The sequence below is a fragment of the Cupressus sempervirens genome, chromosome 7 (assembly GCF_028749045.1).
Source record: "Cupressus sempervirens isolate cs-2001-9-10 chromosome 7, ASM2874904v1, whole genome shotgun sequence".
In the NCBI taxonomy this organism is placed as follows: Eukaryota; Viridiplantae; Streptophyta; class Pinopsida; order Cupressales; family Cupressaceae; genus Cupressus; species Cupressus sempervirens.
Window position 1 is genome coordinate 298724382 of NC_143124.1, and position 16225 is coordinate 298740606.

The window sequence follows — 16225 nt, forward strand, 5'->3', positions numbered from 1 at the left end:
TAAAAGAAAAATGGGAACAGTTGCAGTCCTGAGAAAAAGTAAGAAATAGCTAAAAGAAAGGGCAGAAAGAGAGAAAAGAAAAGGAACTCGAAATCTTTGATAATAATGAGCTTATCTAAAGCAAGTGGAATATGGGCCTAAATCAAGGACCCACATGCCTAATTGCCCCTATTATATAATTCAAATTCATAATGAATCAACATTATGGATACCCATAAACCTTGGGTTCTGATCCACTGTCATGACTTCGATACTTGTCAAGCATAAAAGCTTGTTATCTCTCTCTGCCAGAGAAATCATCTTGATCTATTACCAACTGAACTAGTCCCACAACGATATTTGAATGCCATTTCATTCAAAAAGGTGTTCCCAATGGGATATTTCTTTACATTCTCAAAAGAATAATATATAGTTAAGGCTCTGTCATCCCGTGCAGACTGTCATGCTTTTGAGAGCTTTTTTCTTCATGACTGTTCGTTCATGAATATCTTTATGTTTTAGATGGATTTCTTCTTGGTTTTCGTTCCCGAATAGAAGAGTACTTTCCAATGTGCTTGTGCAATCATAGCTTTGAGTTTATGTTTCCAAGATCATTTTGCTGTGATCCAGGGAGTTTAGGCTGGCTCTTGGTTACTGAATATCTAGTTCTGGGAATATCCATGTGATTTTAATACCATATTTAAAATATGTTTGTTTTTAATTCTGATGAAAAGACTGATTTTGTGGCCATACATGTGAATTTGCACAATCTGGGATGGGGCTAATGTGTGCTTCATTTTATGATTTATTTAGCACACTGTTGATCCAACAGAACATTTGATTGGTCCTACCCATTTCTTTTACTATTTTACAGCTACATTAGGCCCATTTCCCGCATTTGCCAAAAAAAAAAAAAAGAGAATTCGAGACATTTATTGTTCCAAAGTTCTCAGCATTGGGACCTTAGTATCGGATTGTTTGTTTATCATTACCTGGTGAATTCTTCATTAGTTCCGAGAGAGCAAGATCCTATAGCAGGATCTGCCGCAACTGTGCATCTTAAATTACAGTTGCGAATCAAGATTTGGGTTTTCTCAAGATGGGGAACGAGATGCCTAACAGAAATATCCAAGCTGGTCCAGGTAGAGTATGTTATTAAACTTTGATCTGTTTCTCTTATTGCTTCATATATTTATAGGGGATGCATGTTTAGTAAGCACTCGTATGAGTTCGATTGAAGTTTTTAACGTGGAAACTTCTGTTTGTGGCGAATCAGAGGACGACAATATGCAGAATCAGACTTCCCAACAATCTTCTTCAAATAATGTTGCAGCTCCCATTGAGGAGAAAATGCCCAAATCAATGCCTGTAGAAATCCCCGAAGATGATTCAGACCCAGGGTCAAAAAAAGAAGCCATAACTAATAAGGATTCTATAGATTTGAAGGTTAAAACTTCTGCTGTAGATGGTGATCAGCAGGTTCAAGGAAAGAATTCTGAAGAGAATACGCAAAAATCAGCAATCAGCCATGAAGGTGATGCAGCACGAATGTTTGATGACAAGATCATTGAACCTCAGAAATCAATATTGTCAGCTGAAGAATCTATCAAGAGACAAGAAGGATCGTCAATGAACGAGGAAATGCTACCCAATGACACAGGCAAGCATTTCTTGACTGAAATGTTCTTTGATGTATAGATTCCATTAAACATTTGCAATTTGTTTAGCAATCAGTACCGTTATACTTCTTTTATAGAATATTTTTATTTGGATGCTGCAGTATGTTGGTTTTAGCCATGTGATCCTTAGCATTTCTTACATTGGAGATGAAACATTAAGACTAGAGTGAAATATTGTTTAGGCACAATCCAATTGAAAATCCATGTAAAAAGCCACTGCCATCGATAGTACATTAAATCAAAATGATTAATGGATGGAAATTCGAATTTTCATGATGCCCGGGACAGTTCAATGAAGCTGCAAGAATCAGGTTGCAAACAGAAATAGAAGTAATCTTTACAATACCCTAGCTTGCATCAGCAACCAATGGGTATAGCTAATGAAATCATTTTTGATGTCTGGAGAGTTGAGATGGTCTATATTGACCTTCAAGTCTCGGTCATATCAGAAATACAATTCTGCATTCAAGGCTTCTTGAATCCAAATAAATTCACCTGCTTATTTTGAGTTTTTATTTCTTATTGACCTTGTTTCCAAAGCTTCATTATAAGTTAGATCTGCAATGCCATCTGTTAGTGCTAGACATGTTATTATGCCAAAATCATCCTTTCAACCATGGCATATTTTCAGGTGTTTTATTGATCATTCATCAAGTCAAAGTCTTTCACAATTGAAAATGTAGTCAGCATTGAAGTGTAACAGACTAGGTATCTGAACTAAAAAGAGCCCACAACAGTGAAGTTGCAATAAAAGTTATTTGGGGAGAAAACTATGATTTCCAGAGGAAAGGAGGACATTAAAAAGAATAAATGAAATGAAACCGTTTCCTTCATTTATTTACCAATCTGTTTGTACATTTCCTGCTAAGAGATTAATATCAAACCATCTAAAAATGCATTGGTACTAACTTGTAAAGAATGCCTTTTGCTTAAAGAATTCCATGTGATAAGTTCATATTTTTCTCTGGATGTAGAGTACAATTGCAACAAGGATGGGAACATCACACCAACAAAACTAGAAATTGCTTCTATGCAAGTTGAGGATAAGCATTTTGATGAGTCAACCAAGATCTCACTTGCTGAGTTAAAGCAACCTTGCCCTGAAACAGAATCCATCATCAATGACAATCAAACAGAAATTGATGTTAGCATTCCAAATCAAATGAGTGTGAATGAAAACATTCTCCCCACTCTTGTGAATGCAAGCGAATCCACTGGGAAGTTAACAGATATGAGTAGTAACAATGCAAAAAGTGAAGTTGGTGCCGAGGAAGATACAAATCTGGGATATAATAAGGACAAGCAAGCTGTGGACGAGGTTTCTCTGCAAAGTGGAACACAAAAACCGCTAGTTATGAGCTTACCATCAGAGGACATACAGAAAACACCATCTTCACAAGCTTCGCTTGAACACAGTATGTTTTTTTCTTTCCGAGTAGAAATGTTTTTAGTTTCTCTGAGTTGTTTTATAAGAATTGGTGTCCCCTTAAAACGACAATTTCATTGAAATGTGTGTGCAGCAGGAGTAAAGATTATCCAAAACAATCCAGTCATGGCACTTCAAACACTCTCCCAACAACATGGTAATGCCATTCATTAATTTGGTATAAATGCAAGAATTTATGGACTAACTTACTAAGAAAACTATCTTTAGTGGGTTAATATTATTATAAACCATTCAAATTTGATCACAAATTACTGTTGTTTAAACATAATTGTCAAGATTATCTCTGACCTTCAAAGACAACCGGGGTTCACATTGTCTAGATATTAGGAATTTTCATGGCATGCAAGAATGAAGTGATTAGCTTTACTTATCAAAAACTTTTCTTAAAAGTTATAGGACTCTATTAATACATGAGAGACTAATGAGCTTAAACCTACATTAATAGTTTTTTCTGGCTCAAATCACAGGGCTTGAAGAGAAATCCATGGAAGATAAAATATTCTCTGCAACCGATTGGTGTTCTACTCATGTGGAATCAACTAAGTTGCCAAATGGGTTGCAACCTTTTACAGAAGTTAAACAGGATGCAATTCCAATAGATGTGCAACAGAAGATAATATCAACTGAAGAAAATGGTTTAAAAGAGCCAGTCAAACAACCCAGTGGAGCTTCCAACATACTAAATGAAATGAAGGAAGAAAATATCAGTGCTGAAAATGCAAAAATAAATAGATCCCAGGTGAGCAATGGATTCCTGCATGATGAAAACATAAAGGCCATAGAGGAAATATTAACATCAGAACTGGGAGAACCTGAAATTCCTACTGTTGTGCCTTCGGAGAAAAGTGAACCAGAGAAACAGGAAGTAGACATTACTGCTGTGGAGGTTATGGAAAAGAATATAAATCCACAATCTGCTTTGGTGTTTCTGGAGGAAAATAATTCATTTCAAATAAATAGCTCAGAGGGAAACAGCAGAATCCTAAAAGATGAAAACATAGAAGTCAAAGAGGAAAAAATATCAACAGAACTGGGAAAACCTGAAATTCCTACTGTTGTGCCTTTGGAGAAAAGTGAACCAGAAAAACAGGAAGTAGACATAACTGCTGTGGAGATTATTGAAAAATCTATGAAACCAGAATCTACTTTGGAGAGTCCGGAGGAGAATGATTTGTTTATCCTGCATCAAGGAATAGAAGATAAGAACAACAATGTGCCAGAAGTGGAAATTGGGGGGTTAAAAGTTCCTAATTGCTTACAGTCTGAATTGGAACCAATTCAAGGCAATCAAGATACAACAGAAACAATTTTGGCTGTTGATGCAATTCGAGAGTCTCTGAGTTTGCTACCTCCTCCAGAACATATAGATACCTCAGATCTAACTCTTCTGCAGGAATTGAAGGTGGGAGTATCCAGTGAAGGTGACTCCAATTTTGTGGACAAGCTAGAAAAGCCTACTTTTGAGCAGTTTACTGATCAATGCCTTCAGAATGATCATGACAAAGCTGGAGAAAGGGATATTGCAGATGGAACAATGGACGGAACACCTCACTTTGAATCTGTTGACAAAATTAATATGGTACATTTGGTTAATATTAAGGATAAACCATCCAGCACTTCTGCCACTGTGTCACTTAATGAAGTAAGTCAGCTAACAGAAATTCTGGTTCCAGAGTCCTCTGCTTGTATGTATACAATTGAAGTTGAAGGACAGGATTTCAATATTCCAAATAAAGCAGAAAACATTAACACCATCAATTTTGAAAAGAAAGAGAAAGCTTTACAAAGCCAAAATGACTGGCACACTGAAGAAAAATTGAATGGAATGACTGGAAAAGATGAAAGAAACATCATGGAACCTGAGTTTGACAAGTTAAATGAGTATAAAGATTCTCTCTCCAGCAGTGAATTTACTTCCAACAAAACTGAAGTTAAATCAGATCATACCATGCAAAATTATTTTAGTCCTATTAAAGTGGATTCGCCTCAGGAGAAGGAAGATATAAGCAAAGCCTCAAACAATAAAATGCAGAAGCAAGATGTGATTGGGGTAGATACCAAGAACAAGAGTGCAGAGAATGGTATGCTGTCCATTATAGATAAAGAAACTCCGACATGGCCTGCTGCTAACATTACATCAACAGGTATTGTTCAATTTGACAAAAATTACAAAACAAATTAGTCCATCTTCACTTTATCAATGCATTTCAAGCTTAAAATACATACACTTAATGTATACTTGTCGATGCAAAAATTAATGTTTTACAAGAGTGCAGAAAATTTTAAGTCTACAAAACATTGCTCAGCATTCTGTTTTGAATCTAAAATATTGTGTTTTGTGTTTCGGGCTCAAAGGAGAAAATTAGTTGTCTACCACGTTCCATAGCCAGCACTTACAAATGTATATATGGTTTTTTTATCAAGAATGGAACTCCATCTAACACATAGACTTTTTTAGTTGATTTACTTCCTAATGATACATTTTGGATTGGAATGATTTAAGTACTAATCCATGTATAATAACCTTAAATGCAAAATTTACCATTGAATGCTTTTGGCCAATATGTCTGTGTAATCAATCTTGTTAGTTGACTTTGGCTAGTGGTGTTGATCACCTTATGACATGGTAATGGTTGAGTGCAGAGGGTATTCTTTCTATATTGCTTTTGTATTGGTATTATTGAAAAAGCATCCTGAATCTCTTATAACATGGTAAGCAGGAGCTGAATACATACAGAGCGTGTTTTGTATTCGCAGCTTTTACCCCAGTCTACAGAAAATATAGGTGCCATAATATAGAAGGGATAATAACAATAGGAGGATCTGGTAAGTTATAAAAAATTAGGCTAATCTATAAAAGTTTGAAAATGAACAGTTATTTTTGTACTTTGTTTTACCATGTGGAATTTTTGCTACATGTTAAGCTGCTCTCTCTGTTAGTGGTAGCTTATTATTTCAGTGCAAAATGGAAATTCAGGAAATATATATATTGGGCTCAGTTCATCATATGTTATAAAGTTTCTAGTTGGCAGAAATGATTCTCACTACCTTCGTTTTTTGAGCAGCCAGTGCAATGGATGAACAACCCCCTGACATGTACAAGGAACACCCAATTCAACAAGGGGACAAGTCTAAGCATACAACAACTTCAAACAGTGAACTGTACCCTTCAGTTTTTGTGAGTTGCCCAACACTAGAATCATGGCATGAAGAAAGTGAAGATAATCCAAAGACACCATTACTTGCTACAGCCCCAGGGTCACCTGAGGAAAAGAAGGAATTGAGATTGCAGGATAATTTAGAGATGGATGATCCCAGGGTGTCCTTAGAAAGGACTGATTCTGAAAAAATCCGTACTCCTCTGCGCCACCTTTTTAAGGATGATTCCACTGTTGCAGTCGCTGAACAAATTGTTGTGCCTAAAGACCAAGTGATTGCTAAGGAAAAATCTGTCAAAGACATTTGGGGATCACCTGCAAAACTTGTTTCTCCACCTAGTAAAGAGAAGCAAAAGACTAAGTCTATTTTTAGCCAGTGCATCTGTTGCTCAGCAGTACAATAATCAGTATCTGTTTTAGTAACTCGTTTGCTTCTAGTAATTGTTTTCACAATTCTTTGAAGAGTTCTTTGTATGCACAAGGTTTTGTTATTTATAAAAGTTGTGTGTACCTAGTGGAAGATTATATGAGCCTAATGAGAATTGGTGTTGGCTCTATGTGATTTTAGATCTTTCCAGTCTAAAGCAAAATGGAGAGTATGTGATAAAACCTTAGTAGAAACCTCTCTGTTAACTATCTTCGTTACAGTTACTGCCAAGTCTGTTTTGTATGCTAACAGGCAAACAGCCTAATTGTCACTGTTGTCACAACTATTTACCATGGGTGAGAATTGAAATTTCTATTATTTATTCATACAACATTTGTCCTGCTTCAAAAGTTTTGGGTTGAACTAAAAACATAACAATTTTAATTTTAATTGACCTGTATTTGGCTTTGAAGAAATAGACCCGTATAAATCTTCTTCATTCCTTTTATGCCGATTAACATTGATATGTTTCGAATGTAAAATGCTTATTGTATATTCTCCATAGTGTATATATATTACAATTTTCTTTCAGCAATCTGAAAAGCACTGCCGTATAAAACAAAATATATGACTAGTAGGTTTTTGTTTCATGCTGCTTATGCTAAGAAATATTTGTGGTGTATGTTATTATGCTGAAACTCTTTTGTTAAGCATTAAAAGTTGAGTTAATTAAGAAGTTGAGGTAAATTTAATCAATCTGAGAAGCAGACTACAATATACTTGGAAAGCGTGTATGATCATTTTAATGTTAAAGAGATAAATTAAGAAATTTTTGCCAAGAGGATCAAACTGAGCCCTGAGCAGATGCCATAGATGAATCCTCAACTAAACCCACAGTTAAATGGAGAAGGCACGTAGAAAAATCATTTAAAGCATAGTAAAGAATATCAGTTATATTCATCATAGTCTGCCTGACACAAGCTTCCCTCTTTAACTGTGCACTCGGAGTACAAGCAAGAATTCTTAAATAATCAAATTACAATGTCCTATGCCACAATAGGATTCTACTAAAACTAAAGAGCCGGTGTGGTTCAAGCTTTTCTGCCATTTTCAACTAAGAACCTGAAACTCAAAACTTTTCAACAGAGTGCAGAAGCTTGCAGTATTAAGTCTTCAGATCTTTCTGTCAACTTGCATAAAGAATGAGATAATAGAATATGAAATAAAGGTCTTTAAGAAAACTGAACAATCCTATTTACAAAACCTAATATGTTCCAAACGGTCCCTCTTACTAATGGAATCCCTATATATTTTTTAGCCCTGGCTATTCTACATTCATAAAAACACATATAGGTATAAATCAATGCGTTTTCATCGGTTTTTAAGCACTTTAATAGCTCCGTGGAGATGTATTGTGAGGATCAAACCACTGAAAATCGCATGAAAAATCTGTCATGGTATGCAAAGCTAGGTTTTTGTATGAACCTGTATGATGGTGTTATTTTGTGTCGAGAATCACAGGATCCATATTTGTTTCTTGTTACTCTGCCCAATGTCGAAGATCAAGTTCATATCGTATGAACTTCCAGCACTTTGCATCAAAAGCGATATACTACAATATAAAAGAACGCTATTCAGAGAAAACTGCAGAATCCCGTGTACAAAACTTAGTAGGTTTTAAACGGCCCTATTTGCAAATGGAATCACCACATATTTTGATTATTATGCTCAAACTCATAGCCTAGTATGATAAGACAAAAGACAAAGTGCAGCTACTAACGTGACTGCTCTTACATATTATCTGATTAATGGATATGGCAAGGAGGGTTAGAAGCCCACATTTGTTTTTTTCCCTTGTCCTTTAATTCATTTAATTAGAGAGAGGATGTGGGGTGAATAGGTAAATTTGTAAAGGTGTAAATAATAATTCTTGCGTGAGCTGAATTTTGGAACTTAGCCCAAATCACTGCATCCAAAGCCAGAAAATTGCAGGACGCCATAAAATTGTCGGGAATCCCGGATATATTTCTGTAGTATTCCAGACTCCCTTGAATGAATTTGCACCTTATAATTCTGGCAATTTGAGTTCCTCAAGTAAAGTGAACACTTTATTAAAACGGGGTTGGCTTTCAAATGCTCCGCCTGGCTTTTCTTTTTCCTGTGCATATAAGCTTTTTCCCGGAATGTAGAGCTGCGCCGATCAAAACCTCAACACTTCATTGGAGCATCCGATGCCAAAAGAAAAGAAATGTCGATGGAAAAAGTGCAAATGAAAGCGAGCGGCGTTAGACAAGCGAGGATAGGTATTTTTATCACAATGTGCAAATTGCTCCTGCTTTTCTGTATAATATTCAGTAGTAAAGTTTTTAACAGGCTGAAATTTAAGAAAGAGTGGAATGGTGGTCTAGAGTGTAGTTTCCTCTAATTCTACTCAGTCAGGGAATTCGCTAAAACAAAAATTAAGGTTTGAATTAGATAGTCGATCCTGCTCATCAGGCAATTAAGCAATTGAAAATAAAATGAGGGTTTTAGGAGATTGCTAATCCTATTATTAATGGCAAAAGAAAAATTGCCTCAAAATCAACTTTCCATCGAGCATACCTATGTCGTTTATATGTGGCGCAATTCAACACGGCTGCTGTTCTTCTTCCAACAAAAGTGCATCTTTGAGGCAGTAAGTCATGATTCTTGAATGCCTGCCATGATGAAGACAGCGAGGGGACTGATAATAGCCGCGAACTTTAGTCTTTCAACGTTACCGATAATGTTTTGTTTTTTGCGACCTTAAGACGTCGATTCGTTTCTTGCCGTTTTCGGTGATCTTGCCGCCAAAATATGTGGATGGCATTTTCAAGAATTTGACACTAGGCATCCTTATCACTTGTTCTAACTCGCAATTTCTTAAAGTCGCGGGCGTCTTCAACCTTTGACTTACGAGTTTAGAAGAATTTAAACTAACAATCACATGCAATAGGTACGCCGAATAGATTTTTAGGGAAATAAGGTAATTGTATTTCTTTAATACGATATCATAATTTGAAATTGTAAACATAATCTTAAATCTAATTTATTCTAATATTAATCATAATAAAAATTATAATTTTAACCATCAAACTAATCATATTTCTAATTGTAACTTCAATCCTAAACTTAATTTATTCTAATCTTAACCATAATAAAAATTCTAATTTTAACCATCAAACTAACCATATTCCTAAATGTAACCTCAATCCGTACCTTAACATTAGCCATAATCAAAATTGTAACCCTAATCATAATACTAAATATGATTCACCCCATAATTGCAACTCTTAAACCTTAATCACAACCCTAATTCAACCCTAATTTTGACCTTAACATGACCCAAATATTGAACCCTTGATCATTTCTATGATAATATTAAAGTAGTATAAAATGATTAATATTATTTTGAAACTATAATTGTATACAACAATAGTTTAAATATAAATATAATCTTTAGTATAAATAATAATAATAATTAGAAACATTAATATAAAAACAATCATAATTCTAACCTTGAACTCTAATCTTGATAAAAGCATTAACTCTAGCCATCATATAAAGAAATATTTTTATTTATTATTTAATAATTTGAGTTAAACATCAAATAATTAGTAATGAATTTACAAAATTGATAAACATATTAAATTAAATTAAATTTTCTTAAGATTATGAAGATTAAATTTTAATAATATTTTGTAAATTAATATAAAAAAAACTAATTCTAAACTATGCATATTACAAATATAAATATTTTATATATAAATATTATTTTTATATCTTTTTAATTATATATTACAATATATAATAATAATAATAATTTGAAATATTGTCTATAATAATAACTCTAATTATTTATGTACAACTTAATTTATGTTATATAAATTATAAATTAAATATTAGCTATATATTCGAGTAAATTTATATTTTAACATTTGGGAAGAATACAGAAATTCTAAATATTTTGTGAAGATTTACAAATTTTGAAATGATATTAGCTAGGGTGTTTGTTGTACTATTGATAATGGAAAAAAAGATACTAAAAAATTTAAAATTCTATAGGTTAATATGTTTATGAGGGAAAAATAGGACACATTCAAGACTTATTTTTATAAGATTAAGACAAGTGTCGTGTAGTGGCTAGTACTTGTCGTTAAATAATAGTTTTAAATTAGGTTCTATATAAAAAATAACTCAAAGAATAACTATTGCACATAGAAACCATAATAATAACCATAAGTAATTAATCTAAAACAAACATTAACTCCAAATGGTATATTAAAATAACAATGCATTATCTATGTAAAATTAAATAAATAGTGGCAAAATTTGTTAGCTTAAATAATCTTACTTATAAATGTAAGATTATAATTCTATTTAAAATATTAAATTATATTATAGAATTATAATGGAGAACAATAGTTATGCACAATACATGTGTATTTCTCATTGACTAACACAATTAAAAATAAATAGGACATCAAATTAAGTAGATTAAAAAATGACATGACTTTGAATTGTACTTTGACAATCGCCAATATTTGACACGAAGATGGTCCCTTAAGATTGTAATTAAGAATATAGAGAACATTTTAATTTAAAATATTTTTAAAATAATAATTTAAAATTAGATTAATTTAAAAAAAATAAAACTAAATTAAGTAAATAATTTTAAATAGTTTTAAAAATTAAAAATTAAAAATTAAATTATTAAATATAATCTTAAATAAATATTAATATTGAACTCATAATCAACTAACAATTTCTTGAAGTTATGATATAATGAATGCACAAACAATAGACAAATTTATAGAATGAAAAAAAAGAATAGTAGATGAGACTTAGAAGATAGTACACAAAAAATAATAGAATAACATTAAAGCAAGATTAAAACAAATCTAATCCATGAATGATGGAGACACACAAAATTTCATATGAAAAATAACTCAATAACAAAGAGAATAAATGTCCTATTATCATACCAATTTCTAAAATGTAATAATTAGATAATATAGTTAATTTAGCAATTTATTCAAATTTTTGTTTGTAATAGACCTAGATAAAAATATCAACAAAATAAATCTATTATTTAAATATATTTAACAAAAAGTATTATATAAATAAATAAAATTAACAAGAAATATTCACAGTTGGAAAATGAAATTCTATCATTAATCTCCAATCTTTTGTTTCACATCATAAAATATCACAATACTTCTATATGTACTCAAAACAATAGATTTTTGAAAAAAGAAAATCTCAAATAAAAAGTTTCTAAATAACAAATATAGGAATAAAGAGATTTTAAAAAATTAGAAAGAAATTAACCACTACATAAAAATTAGATATTTCTAATACAACACACAAGTAAAAACTTACAACATTATACTTTCTAGTAAAAATAATTTTTTATTCCTACAAAAACAAAAGCATTTATAAGACACAATCATTTCAACAATGAAATTCAAGATAAATAATTTTATTTTTAAAAAGTAAATAAAACATTATAGAGAATAACCATAGTTATCTTAAAATAAATAATAATACATTGTTGTGATTGGTGGAGACTCAATTATTATTTAGTTCTACTCAATACAATAGTCTTAGGAAAAATATTGAAAAGCAATAGATTCAAGAGTGCAATTACCAAAACTTCATTCTTACAAATCTAAATAACAAATTCCATTCATTTAATAAGTAAATTAATTTTGTTTATAAAAAAAATTCATTATTTACACAATTTGTACTCTTTGTCTACATTTATCAATTTTTACTTATTTATTTTAATCCTTTTCTATCACAAACAAAATTAATTACAACATAAAATATTCATTTTAAATAATTAATTATTTCACTTTAATTATTAAAAATATAAATTTTATGTTTTTGGTGTTTATATATGTAACTCTCGAACACAAAAAATATTATAAAAAGAGACCAAATCAAATGGCTCGATAAATTGGAAAGAGAAAAAAGTAAACCTCATGTGGGCAATTGTTATAATGTGATTATGTGTTTGAGGGCATAGAATTAAAAAAATTGAAAAGCTAAAGAGATTAAAAACAAGAATAGAAATTTAGAAAGAAATTTTAAGCGTTGGTTAGTTGGCGGAATCAATAAGAAACAAGGACGCATTGCATCGAGTTCCTACCTTAAGTTTTCAATTGTTGAAAATTAGTGTGATACATATTTGACCAAAATCCAAGCCAACAAAAACCTATGATGAGAAGCATGCTTGCCAACCTAGAAGAATGGACTCAAATAGTTGCTCCATGAAGTTGTGTGTATCCGCCCCCTTCATAATGGCTTGCAATATAATCCGTAACTACGTTTGAAAAATATTGGGAAAGCATTTCTACAAAATAGGTCATAGCTACAAACCTATTCTGATAGCTCAAAGTGCATTTATAACTTTTTACCATAGAAAACATTGGTACATATATTGGAACTTTATACATTATCAGAGTGAAAATTTACTTGTACATTGCGTTTAAGGCATTTGCTTGAGAAAGCTGGAATTTTTGCTGGATTATACAGCATTATGGGCATTACAGGTGAATTGTTGTCTCCAAGACTGTGCACGGAAAAAATTGTTATTTTCTCGTAGGCGTGCAAGCTTTTGAGCTCCTATTAAAAAGGCACACTAAAAATCATTAGTCATTAACATAATTTATGTTAACAGTTGCATACTTTTACTTGCTTTGGTAATAACATGGCAAGGAAACCCACAAAGCACACAAGCACGTTAGGGCATATTAATACCAAAGAGAAGTAGAATATTAAGTCAACGACCCATAAACTTGAATAAAAATTGTATAGGAAGACATTATAATGAAAATCGGATTGCATGAGTGGAGGACTCATTACCAACAGCTCCTATACTATGTGCTTCATCCAGATATATGTAAACCAAATTCACAATGATATATAAGGACAGGTCGTTGCACACTTCAAGATGTTTATGAAACCAAATAATAGAAACCTCATCATATGAAGAACAATTACTAAAGGATTATGGAAAACAATATAAACTAATAATATTAAATTAACCAATGAAACGTTGTACTTCTTGCAGACATCCACAATTTTTGGAAGCTTACAAAGTTCATGCTCCATACTGTAGATACCTTCCACTACAACAATTATTTTTTTCCAAGGTCTATGAGTCTTGGGCTGTCCTTCAGCTATAGGATTTCGAAGCACATCTTCCAAGTGTGAAGGTGCTGAAAGTATCAGAAAAACTGATAAGCTTTAACTTTTTTCAAACGGTTATATACTAAAATAGCCAATGGACTATTGCTAGTTGTTTAGTAAAGCAAAGACATTGAGGATAGGTGCATAGTACAGATAGTTGTGCTGAAAAACAGGAACTTTTGACCCAAATACTCAAACACCAACAACTATAGAAGAATGATTCAAGGAATCATTGATAATAAGCCCACCCCGAGAAAGTGATGAATCAGCTAAATGGAGCCATAGTCTCAAGTGAACGCTAAGTTGCATTAGAAAGTACAAGGATTTCTGTATGTTAAACTTAATAGCTTACCTTTGGTATCAATGCTGGAAGAGTGGTTGAATTTGTGGCAAATCCCATCCCATTAGCAGAAACAAAACAGTAAGATTTGAAATACATTTCTATCATATCATTTGAAATACTGGCCCTTAGCCCTAAGGCTTGTTGGCCAAAGTAAAAACATGATTGCTAAATACACCAATCCATGCAGTAATTTCAAGTGCACATTGAAACTATATTCTTTCCATTGTCCGTCACTAGAAGTAATGTTTCAATGCGTGATAAACAAAGTAAACTAACCAGGCAAGAAAGACATGAAATTGAATAAAGAGATAGAAAGAACAACATGGTGCAGTTTATAATTCTCCATGAAAATGAGCCGACTGACTATATTTGGAGTGAACCTGTATAATGTGCATAGCTTACCAAATTAATGATGGTAGCAAGGCTTTAAGGCAATTATTTCCACCCAGTTGACAAGTCCTTTAGTGCTGACATTGTGCATGTAATATTGTGGATATTCAGAAGACTATTTCACTGTTATATATTTTGATCTAAAGTCTTTTCATACATTACACATCTTGATCAAATGACAAGGGAATTACTGATATTAAGACTCATATGATTTGTATTCAGAAGACAAGAAAGCAATGATGTGCAGTAGAAGTCAACTAATTATTTGGACAAAATCCTATATTTAGTTTCAAATGAGCAAGTTATTGAAAAATTAAAACCTTGTTTACCCTAGATAAACTTTCATTCGCACAAAAAGAAGAAACATATTACTAAAGTTGTTCCAGTTTGATATAGAAAACATCAAATGATGTCTATGACAGACTGATTGATTCTTCTGCAGATACAAAATCATTAAGCTCTTTTATCAATGCCAAGAATACTTGCAGTAGTAAACAAAAAAATAGTTGTTGTTTTGGGAAATTGATATATTGATAATGGTAATGAGAATTATGCAGAGATATTATGCAATTAGAAAACAAATTTAAGTTTTCATATATGTGAGGGAATGATAGTGTCACATCAAAAATAAGGGCAACAGTGTGACGAAGCAAACATTTGAATGTATAATAAACACAGATTCATATAAAACATAGATAAGAAGTATAGAAAACAAGTATAAGTTTATGTAGCATTATACAAATATGATTTCTAAGTATGTATGTTTCTTTCTATATACAAGCATTTAGCAAAATCTGAGGATGAGTTAAGCTAAGATTGAACATCATGTAGTTATTTTTTAGCACTTGTGTTACTGGTTCATTATGCCACTAACTCCTGTACATTTTTTTTTCATGTTCTTTACTTCTTTCATGTCATTACTCAGGAGACTACATTTTTCTTAGGCATTCTTCAGTTTAGCTATTCTTCTTTGGCCTGCAGAATTGGCATATAATTAGTGTTAACAAACCTTGATCAAGATATTAGTTTTAGAAAACTGAGTAAGACATTCAATGTTATTGAAGTTGTTCTATTTTCAAATGCTTGTTTCATTGAAATGTTTGACATACCTTTTCGCCTGAGTTAGTGTTTTGCATTGGACTAACATGGACAATTGCATTTGATTGAGTGAGTGTGAAACGACCTTCAATGAACAGTTGTTTGAGTGTGAAGACAACCTTGGATTTTTTTTACATGTATTCTTCATACTTGAGGTTGCGGATTGCTAGGATTAATTTATCAATCATTGAGTCATCAATGGAATAGTAGATTTGTTTTTTTTTTTTTCAGTAATGAGAATTGTTTTCAAATGTAACTTGTTGACATAAATGATGTTCTGGTTACACTTGGTACAATGAGTTGTTCCATTGTCAAGAAGTCTGCATCCTTCAAATCTGTGTTGACAATTAGGACAAAAGGCGTTGTATGGGACAGAGAATGGATTTGCGACTTTCAATAAACCATTTACCTGTTGTAGAGTGCAATTTGTAAGTAGTAGTTGTAGCGTAATCTATGAGCTATTTTGATTAAGTGCACATACATTACCTCTATGGTTTTTTGCATTATTTCCTGTAACATATGCAGGGTAATTTTGTCATTGAGCTCACA

General features: G+C 32.2%; 1 protein-coding gene and 1 long non-coding RNA gene across 5 annotated transcripts; one reads left to right on the forward strand and one right to left on the reverse strand.

Moving 5' to 3' along the window:
* Window positions 1-206: 206 nt before the first annotated feature.
* On the forward strand, window positions 207-7021 carry LOC149546598 (uncharacterized). 4 transcript variants are annotated; one of them, XM_089791287.1, is made up of 7 exons: window positions 207-1121; window positions 1256-1639; window positions 2633-3073; window positions 3179-3241; window positions 3573-5249; window positions 5826-5931; window positions 6171-6336. In XM_089791287.1, the coding sequence occupies exons 1-6, from the start codon at window positions 1079-1081 to the stop codon at window positions 5888-5890; spliced, it is 2673 nt and encodes an 890-aa protein (XP_089647413.1). In that variant the 5' UTR covers window positions 207-1078; the 3' UTR covers window positions 5891-5931; window positions 6171-6336. The 4 variants fall into 4 exon arrangements, with proteins under 4 accessions (XP_089647413.1, XP_089647411.1, XP_089647412.1 ...); XM_089791285.1 differs by lacking the exon at window positions 5826-5931 and having other exon boundaries at window positions 210-1121; window positions 6171-7021; XM_089791286.1 differs by lacking the exon at window positions 5826-5931 and having other exon boundaries at window positions 210-1121; window positions 3182-3241; window positions 6171-7021.
* Window positions 2470-9394, reverse strand: LOC149546599 (uncharacterized). Its single transcript, XR_016353752.1, has 2 exons — window positions 9232-9394; window positions 2470-2758 (listed from the first exon to the last, which is right to left on the reverse strand). It is a non-coding gene; the product is annotated as an uncharacterized LOC149546599 (long non-coding RNA).
* Between the last annotated feature and the right edge of the window lie 6831 nt (window positions 9395-16225).

Excerpts from the sequence above, each read along its gene's own strand:
- LOC149546598 (XM_089791285.1), top strand. The coding sequence starts at position 1,079 with ATGGGGAACGAGATGCCTAACAGAAATATCCAAGCTGGTCCAG. Across the intron at positions 1,122-1,255 it reads AAATATCCAAGCTGGTCCAG|AGGACGACAATATGCAGAAT; the intron begins GTAGAGTATGTT and ends GTGGCGAATCAG. Across the intron at positions 1,640-2,632 it reads AATGCTACCCAATGACACAG|AGTACAATTGCAACAAGGAT; the intron begins GCAAGCATTTCT and ends CTCTGGATGTAG.